Below are 10,191 nucleotides of genomic sequence, written 5' to 3'. Positions count from 1 at the left end.
CAACAAACAATATGTAGTACGCACCACAAACAACATGAAACAACAAACAATATGTAGTACACTCCACAAACATGAAAAAACAAACAATATGTAGTACACACCACAAACAACATGAAACAACAAACAATATGTAGTACACTCCACAAACATGAAAAAACAAACAATATGTAGTACAAACCACAAACATGAAACAACAAACAATATGTAGTACACTCCACAAACAACATGAAACAACAAACAATATGTAGTACGCACCACAAACAACATGAAACAACAAACAATATGTAGTACGCACCACAAACAACATGAAACAACAAACAATATGTAGTACACACCCCAAACAACATGAAACAACAAACAATATGTAGTATGCACCACAAACAATATGTAGTACACACTACTAACAACATGAAACAACAAACAATATGTAGTACACATCACAAACATGAAACAACAAACAATATGTAGTACACACCACAAACATGAAACAAACAATATGTAGTACACACTACAAACAACATGAAACAACAAACAATATGTAGTACACTCCACAAACATGAAACAACAAACAATATGTAGTACACTCCACAAACAACATGAAACAACAAACAATATGTAGTACACTCCACAAACAACATGAAACAACAAACAATATGAAACAAAGAACATGAAACATTATACATCAGAAGATTGTGAGGTTTGAAAGGAAAGAAAACATTCAAAAGTTAGGAGCAGAGTTGTGATGAAATAAATGAAGGAGTGTTCAAATATCGATCATCATTTCAACTGTAAAAATGTGCTGTTGATGAAAAAGTTAAAGATGACATAAAAGAAACAAGAAGATATCTACAATATGAGAAAGGAATTTCTCATTCAAATTTCAGTCCAGAAAATGTTAGGACATAACAAATAGTCTACTCTTACATCCTGTAGGACTTCCTCATAAACACATATTTATATTCAACTGTAGGAATATTACAAAACACATATTTAGAATATTACAAAAAGATGAGACCAGCTGACCTTGTTCCTGGCACGTGTTTGAGGACACTGACGGCACCGTGACTGAAACCTCCATTGACAACCTTGAAGTCCCGCTCAGCACACAGACCCTGAACGCACCACCGTCACACCTCCATCATCAATCACCACAACTATTGTGTTCTCCTTACCTTCTTTTCTTCAGCGAACAGCCTTAGAGGCAAACAAAGTTCCAAAATCTCATTTTTGTCGGGCCTGTAACCTGCAACACAGACGGCTGCGGGAAGACAAAACGTTAGCATCCATCGCCCCCAGGTGGTCAGCGTGAGTACTACAACCTGTATTAGTTTTCTAAACGACGTCTCCAAATGGTCTTTATTTTGATACAAACATCTTAACTACTACACAATCCGTCCTGTGACGATGGTTGAATTCCGAAAACATTCTGATCCAGGGTCAAACTGTGGAGTAACATACATTTTAATGCTCTTTGTTGTATCATGCAAGAGTAAAAAGAAGTTAAGCAGTGGGTAGTAAAACAAAATACAAGACAAAGTGAAACTAACCTTATAAAAATACCTGACACACTTAATAGAAGTTATACTGCCACCTAGTGGCCACTTAGAAATACTAGCAACATTTTTCTGAGCCATCCATCCATTTTCTACCGCTTGTCCCTTTTGGGGTCGCAGGGCCAGGAGTGCCAAAACTTTTCCACTGCAAACTTAAAAATCAAAGCATGCAGCGGCCATTTTTGTAGTTTTCACCTTCAAAAATCAGTACAATAAAAATATATATATATTTTTTTTTAAAAGATACTGCAAATTTGGGTAGAAATTTAGTGTGAGTGCTGAAGAACCAAAGTCGAACTGAAATGCTAACAGTTAGCACGCGTCAAATAACAAAAAATAGAGAAAAATGAAAATGAAAAAAAAAGAAGCTAGAATGCTAACAATAGCCTGCTTACAGTTAGCATTAGGGACATCCCAAAATATATGACATTGAGATGTACACCTGTAAAAATTTGCTTTGAAAAAAAGCTAGCATGCTAACAATAGCCCCCATAGTTAGCATTAGGGAAATACCAAAATATATGACATTGAGATGTATACCTGTAAAAATTTGATATGAAAAAAAGCTAGCATGCTAACAATAGCCCGCTTACAGTTAGCATTAGGGACATACCAAAATATATGACCTGTAAAAATTTGCTTTGAAAAAAAGCTACCATGCTAATAATAGCCCGCTTACGTATTAGGGACATACCAAAATATATGACACTGAGATGTATACCTGTCAAAATTTGCTTTGAAAAAAAGCTAGCATGCTAACAGTTAGCATTAGGGAAATACCAAATAATATGACATTGAGATGTATACCTGTAAAAATTTGCTTTGAAAAAAAGCTAGCATGCTAACAATAGCCCGCTTACAGTTAGCATTAGGGACATACCAAAATATATGACCTGTAAAAATTTGCTTTGAAAAAAAGCTAGCATGCTAACAATAGCCCGCTTACAGTTAGCATTAGGGACATATCAAAATATATGACATTGAGATGTATACCTGTGAAATTTGCTTTGAAAAAAAGCAAGCATGCTAACAGTTAGCATAAGGGAAATACCAAAATATATGACACTGTAAAAATTTGCTTTGAAAAAAAGCTAGCATGCTAACAATAGCCCGCTTAGTTAGCATTAGGGACATACCAAAATATATGACCTGTAAAAATTTGCTTTGAAAAAAAGCTAGCATGCTAATAATAGCCCGCTTACAGTTAGCATTAGGGACATACCAAAATATATGACATTGAGGTGTATACCTGTCAAAATTTGCGTTGAAAAAAAGCTAGCATGCTAACAGTTAGCATTAGGGAAATACCAAATAATATGACATTGAGATGTATACCTGTAAAAATTTGCTTTGAAAAAAAGCTAGCATGCTAACAATAGCCCGCTTACAGTTAGCATTAGGGACATACCAAAATATATGACCTGTAAAAATTTGCTTTGAAAAAAAGCTAGCATGCTAATAATAGCCCGCTTACAGTTAGCATTAGGGACATACCAAAATATATAACATTGAGGTGTATACCTGTCAAAATTTGCGTTGAAAAAAAGCTAGCATGCTAACAGTTAGCATTAGGGAAATACCAAATAATATGACATTGAGATGTATACCTGTAAAAATTTGCTTTGAAAAAAAGCTAGCATGCTAACAATAGCCCGCTTACAGTTAGCATTAGGGACATACCAAAATATATGACCTGTAAAAATTTGCTTTGAAAAAAAGCTAGCATGCTTACCGTTAGCATTAGTGACATACCAAAATATATGACCTGTAAAAATTTGCTTTGGAAAAAAACTAGTATGCTAACAATAGCCCACTTACAGTTAGCATTAGGGAAATACCAAAACATATGACACTGAAAATTTGCTTTGAAAAAAAGCTAGCATGCTAACAATAGCCCGCTTACAGTTAGCATTAGGGACATACCAAAATATATGACATTGAGATGTATACCTGTAAAAATTAGCTTTGAAAAAAAGCTAGCATGCTAACAATAGCCCGCTTACCGTTAGCATTAGTGACATACCAAAATATATGACCTGTAAAAATTTGCTTTGAAAAAAAAGCTAGCATGCTAACAATAGCCCACTTACAGTTAGCATTAGGGAAATACCAAAATATATATGACACTGTGAAAATTTGCTTTGAAAAAAAGCTAGCATGCTAACAATAGCCCGCTTACAGTTAGCATTAGGGAAATACCAAAATATATGACCTGTAAAAATTTGCTTTGAAAAAAAGCTAGCACACTAACAATAGCCCGCTTACAGTTAGCATTAGGGACATACCAAAATATATGACATTGAGATGTATACCTGTAAAACTTTGCTTTGAAAAAAAGCTAGCATGCAAATGTTAGCATGCTAAATATTAACTGTAGCATGCGTCGTGTACAAAAATATATTACTTTTACTGAAAAATGTGTTTAAAAAATTAATATACATCAAATTAGTTAAAAACCTAAATATTAGCATTAGCATGCTAACAGGTAGCCTTCGGCAAATAACAATATATTAGATGCAGAGGTGTGTACCTGCAAAATAAAGCAACCATGCTATTAGAACGCTAACCATTGTGCAGCGGGCCGCACTTTGGACACCCCTGAAATGACGTGGCAGTAAATTCTATGGCTATCATCACACTTTCCCTCCTTGCCAACAGTCATATTTTCTAATGGGCATTACATAAGCAATTCCAAGAAAAGACAGCACATTCTGAGTTTTAAAAAAACAAAAACACTTTTTAATGTGATTTGTAGCAAATTGTCGCATATAAAAATCCACACATCCATCCATCCATTTTCTACCGCTTGTCCCTTTTGAGGTGGCGGGGGGTGCTGTAGCCTATCTCATCCCACACATTAGCTGTAAATGTTTTTCACTTGTAGAAATAATGGCTGTCAACGTTGGAAAATAATAATGTCATCTTCACAGAAAAACTACCGTAAATTCCGGACTATAAGCCGCTACTTTTTTTCCTACGCTTTGAATCCTGCGGCTTGTAAGACGCCGTGGCTAATTTATGGATTCTTCTTTGCTGACGGCCATAAAACAAATCATTTTCATGACACTTTAACGGTGTATAATTGTTCAAGCTATGGCGCCATCTTTTGGACGAGTTCGCTCCCTGCAGTTGCTGCTGGGTGAGTTTGAATTCCTTCTGTTTTAAAGCTTTGAACCGGAAGTACAAACGCCGTTGCGTACCCGTCCATAACGTTTTTACTCGTACGGATTCTTCCTTCATCACCCCAAGCAACGTTTGTACGTTTTACAATATAACTAAAACAATTCTTACTTACTAAAGCGTCCCGTGTGTGACGTCTGTAGGAGTGTTTTCATGCATATTTGTAATGTAATGAGGCTAGCGTCGTTAGCATTAGCTAATATGCTAACACGTTTGTTGTCTGTCTTAGTATTATTAACTTACAATGGCATTCTTTTTCCATTGTTTTTAGTTTGGTAAGGAGTTATTGAGTCTGTTTAGCTGATTGGAGGGCTAGCTTTCACAGCCGGGTCCATGACGATGACTTCTGTTTTGTTTGATCATCCGTTTTACTGCCATGTTACAGGCAATGTTTGGAAACAATTAAGGTAAATAAACATTTACAAAATATTTTCTGTGTAAATAACCCATTTCACAATGTATAGTCCGCTGCTGCTAATATATGGAAAATATTTATTGTTTTTATCTAGTGGGTGTGGTTTGTATAGCGGTGCGGTGGACATCTTCAGACTAAAGCGGAGGCCCATGCGGGGTGTGACGGGGCCTCGGGGAGGACCCATCCCTGAGGTATGGCGTTCCCTTCGTGATGCGAGCCCTCGCCCACCAAGAAGACGTCCCACTGCCGCCTCACTTGAAGCAAGGCGTGCAGCGAGGACTCGGACTGCGTGTAGTAGTCGGTGAAGGCCTGCAGGGCGGCGTCGGCGCACACCGGCTCCCCGAACAACATGGCGTCCGCCTGCTGCTGCGCGTGCAGCCGCTTCTCGCGGTCCTTCTTCCTCAGCTCCCTCCTCTGCTCCTCCTGCCTGCTGTCCAGCATCACCATCAGCGCCTTCTCCTCCACCGTGTAGATGGCCGTCCTGGTCTTGGTCACGCGCCGCAGCGCCTCCAGCTGGCTTTGGAACGCCGCCTCGGCCTCCGGCTCGGTGGCGATGCCTTTCCTCAGAGCCGCGTCTTTCCTGAGCCGGCGCAGCTTCTCCAGGGACTTGAGCACGTCCTGCATGCGCTTGATGTCGCTTTGCTTCTTGCGCACCTCGGAGAGGACGGCGTCGGCGGCCATCTTCAGCTCACGCTGCTTTTTCTTCTCCTCCACCTGGTGGACCCGCCTCATCCTCCACTTGTCAATGGCGCCCTCTTTCTCCGCCATGCGCATCTCTCTCGCCGCTCGCTCCATCGCAGCCAGCTTCCTGCTTCTCAGGCGCCGCGCTCTCCTATCTCGCATCTTCCGCTTGTGGACTTCGGAGCGTTCCGCCAGGCTTGACAGTTTGCTTTGCATGTCGGCCTTCAAACGTAAGGCGTCGCCGTAGGCAACAGCCCACACGCCGTTATCGTCCAGGTTGTCCTTAAGGGACTGGCAGGCGTCCGACAGCCCGGACACCAGAAGAGACGCCTCCCGTAGGACATCTTTGAGGTCAGGACCCGACAGCGGCGTCTTTGCATCCTTCGCCACACGAGACGTGTTCCGCAGGAAGTGAGCCAGCCATTCTTCATCCTGCTTCCTCTGCACAGTCGCTTCATCCACAGGACAAACGGCAACGTCCACCCGTTGGCTGTTTTGCGGCGTCCAACTGAAACTGGGGACAAACGGCGGACGTGTTGGCGCCGCGTAGGTGTTTGGAAAGAAGCCTGAAGGAGGAGGTTGTTGATTAGCGGCGTGGCTCGTCGGTGGCGGCGGGAAAGGAGGAGGGAAGGCGTACGGAAACCCGGGAGAGGACACGTCGCCTCCCGGGGACGGCGTCCACTGTGCCACCGCGTAACCATGCCGGGCGGCGTCCGGGGCGTAGTTGCTTGCCGTGTATGTAGAGTCCAAGTGGTCGCCACCGAATGACGAGTGTGGGCGCTCCCCCACAGCGTCGCCTCGGTACGTCCAATCCATTTCACGTCTGCTCTAACAAGAACCAACAAGCTCAATTCATTTACTCACTTTTCCCTGACGTCCACTCAATAACTCTGGTGGGAAACTCCAGCTGATACACATGAAGGTCTTTGTACCTGAACAACACACACACACGGTCATAAGTTTTGTTCACAGGTGTCACAAGAAAAACCCTAAAGCAGGGGTCTCAGGCCACAATTGGCCCGCGAGACCTTATTTTGCGGCCCCCAACTTAATATGAAAGTTTAATGTTTGTGCGGCCCGCAAGTTTTATATGCAGCTAAGCCCATGACCTTCGATCCCTCAGGCTGTACTGCATCAACAAGCGACATCAGTGTGTAAAGGATATCACCACATGGGCTCAGGAACACTTCAGAAACCCACTGTCAGTAACTACAGTTGGTCGCTACGTCTGTAAGTGCAAGTTAAAACTCTCCTATGCAAGACGAAAACCGTTTATCAACAACACCCAGAAACGCCGTCGGCTTCGCTGGGCCTGAGCTCATCTAAGATGGACTGATACAAAGTGGAAAAGTGTTCTGTGGTCTGACGAGTCCACATTTCAAATTGTTTTTGGAAACTGTGGACGTCGTGTCCTCCGGACCAAAGAGGAAAAGAACCATCCGGATTGTTCTAGGGTCAAAGTGTAAAAGCCAGCATGTGTGATGGTATGGGGGTGTATTAGTGCCCAAGACATGAGTAACTTACACATCTGTGAAGGCGCCATTAATGCTGAAAGGTACATACAGGTTTTGGAGCAACATATGTTGCCATCCAAGCAACGTTACCATGGACGCCCCTGCTTATTTCAGCAAGACAATGCCAAGCCATGTGTTACATCAACGTGGCTTCATAGTAAAAGAGTGCGGGTACTAGACTGGCCTGCCTGTAGTCCAGACCTGTCTCCCATTGAAAATGTGTGGCGCATTATGAAGCCTAAAATAGCACAACGGAGACCCCCGCACTGTTGAACAACTTAAGCTGTACATCAAGCAAGAATGGGAAAGAATTCCACCTGAGAAGCTTCAAAAATGTGTCTCCTCAGTTCCCAAACGTTTACTGAGTGTTGTTAAAAGGAAAGGACATGTAACACAGTGGTGAACATGCCCTTTCCCAACTACTTTGGCACATGTTGCAGCCATGAAATTCTAAGTTAATTATTATTTGCAAAAAAAAAATAAAGTTTATGAGTTTGAACATCAAATATGTTGTCTATGTAGTGCATTCAATTGAATATGGGTTGAAAAGGATTTGCAAATCCTTGTATTCCGTTTATATTTACATCTAACACAATTTCCCAACTCATATGGAAACGGGGTTTGTATATCGTGTATCGTGACATGGCCTAAAAATATTGAGATATTAATAAAAGGCCATATCGCCCTGCCCTAGTTAGAATGCATTAAAAATACATCTGTGGTAAGGCTGGGTGATAAAGTACAATTGGTGTAGTGAATACTACAAGACCTTTACTTCAAGTTAACATTTACTAAACACTTTCAAATGGTAAGGTATTTGTATACTTACTACTAAAACCCAAATTCTGCATTTTATATTGAATGAAAATACCTTAAAGTGCAGTTTGAATTTGAGGCACTGTAAAATAATGTGTAGCAACACATACAACTAGTTTAATGATTATTTTAGGAACAAAATGTTGTCTTTATCCACAAACAAACAAGAAGAAAGTGTCGGTCTGCAGAGTTGTTTTAGTACACGTTATATCAGAGGAGTGGAATCTTTGCTGACACATAAACAAAAAGTATTTTTCTGATTAAATTAGTGAGTGTGTTGATTCTCACAGTCAGGACCAAAACAGTCACATGGACGTTCTGAGTGCATGCAAGTCCGCATTATGGGCAGGATTATTAAAGGTAAAAAGACTGAAAGGGTTGGAGAAGTCTCTAGAAAAAAATTTTTAAAATCTCATTGTACCTTGTACAATTAAGATTAGTTTATTTCAAAGGGGACAATGCAATTTCATAAAATGGTTAAAAAAGCCAGAATTAGCCAGAAGGCTAGTTTTCATCTGTAGTTCAAATAAGCAGCAGCAATTGAAAAATAGAGCAAAACAACATAATGAAAGAAAACATATGTTAATACTATGATTAATAACATATTTGTTTTGAATGTACACTACCGTTCAAAAGTTTGGGGTCACCCAAACAATTTTGTGGAATAGCCTTCATTTCTAAGAACAAGAATAGACTGTCGAGTTTCAGATGAAAGTTCTCTTTTTCTGGCCATTTTGAGCGTTTAATTGACCCCACAAATGTGATGCTCCAGAAACTCAATCTGCTCAAAGGAAGGTCCGTTTTGTAGCTTCTGTAACGAGCTAAACTGTTTTCAGATGTGTGCACATGATTGCACAAGGGTTTTCTAATCATCAATTAGCCTTCTGAGCCAATGAGCAAACACATTGTACCATTAGAACACTGGAGTGATAGTTGCTGGAAATGGGCCTCTATACACCTATGTAGATATTGCACCAAAAACCAGACATTTGCAGCTAGAATAGTCATTTACCACATTAGCAATGTATAGAGTGTATTTCTTTAAAGTTAAGACTAGTTTAAAGTTATCTTAATTGAAAAGTACAGTGCTTTTCCTTCAAAAATAAGGACATTTCAATGTGACCCCAAACTTTTGAACGGTAGTGTGTGTGTGTATGTATATATATATATATATATATATATATATATATATATATATATATATATATATATATATATATATATATATTTATACACATATATATATACACACACATATATACATATATATACACACACACACAACTATATATACACATATGTATATATATATGTATATATACACATATATATATACACATATGTATATATATATATACACATGTATATAAATATATGTATATATACACATATGTATATATACACATATATATATATATATATATATACACATATATATATATATATATATATATATATATATATATATATATATATATATATATATATATATATATATATATATATGAGAGTTCAAACCGATGCTAATATCCGCAGCCAGTGAGATGCTAACACGTTAGCATAACTGTGTTCTTCGTAATTATCGTTCGCCGTCTTAACAAACCCTCACACAAAGATTTACTAGCAATGTTGACTTACGTTTTCAGCGATTCGATGAACCAGTCGTCTAAAATATCATCAAAATCAGACTCCTCCATTACTTTTTGTTTGCAAATCCCGTGCTTGTCGGTGCCTTCACAAGTGCCGTTGCCTCTTCTTTCCGGTTTCCGGTCGGCTGATTGAGTCACAGCGCCACCACTGGACTGGAGCATGTATGGACGCGCATGGAGAAGGCAGTCAAAACCTGAAGATAACCTTAACACTTTTTGAAAACTTAACAAAAAACGTCAGATTTTATATGAATTTCTTTTACCTTCTAAGTAAGATTTATTTCATCGGAATAATTACATAGAAACACGCTGAAATGTACTAATTTCATGACCTCAAAGCCTACTGACCAGTGTTGGATATGTTTAGTTGTGAGCACCAGTAC

The 10,191-nt window shown here is 39.5% G+C and overlaps 1 protein-coding gene across 2 annotated transcripts in view; it reads right to left on the bottom strand.

The window, feature by feature from the left end:
* Nucleotides 1–9,970, bottom strand: part of LOC133659841 (WD repeat-containing protein 73-like) — a 15,953-nt gene extending 5,983 nt beyond the window's left edge. The window contains exons 1-4 of one of the 2 annotated variants that reach the window (XM_062062631.1): nucleotides 9,798–9,970; nucleotides 6,694–6,761; nucleotides 1,173–1,258; nucleotides 1,024–1,112 (exon numbers count right to left, since the gene is read on the bottom strand). In XM_062062631.1, the coding sequence (XP_061918615.1) occupies nucleotides 1,024–1,112; nucleotides 1,173–1,258; nucleotides 6,694–6,761; nucleotides 9,798–9,970 (416 nt within the window). Of the gene's footprint in view, nucleotides 1–1,023; nucleotides 1,113–1,172; nucleotides 1,259–4,247; nucleotides 6,762–9,797 lie in introns of those variants that run through there. The other variant, XM_062062630.1, reaches the window with a different exon arrangement.
* Between the last annotated feature and the right edge of the window lie 221 nt (nucleotides 9,971–10,191).

This window comes from Entelurus aequoreus, linkage group LG11, assembly GCF_033978785.1.
Source record: "Entelurus aequoreus isolate RoL-2023_Sb linkage group LG11, RoL_Eaeq_v1.1, whole genome shotgun sequence".
In the NCBI taxonomy this organism is placed as follows: Eukaryota; Metazoa; Chordata; class Actinopteri; order Syngnathiformes; family Syngnathidae; genus Entelurus; species Entelurus aequoreus.
The sequence above is the reverse complement of the archived record's forward strand: the minus strand, read 5'-3'. Positions and strand labels throughout refer to the sequence as shown.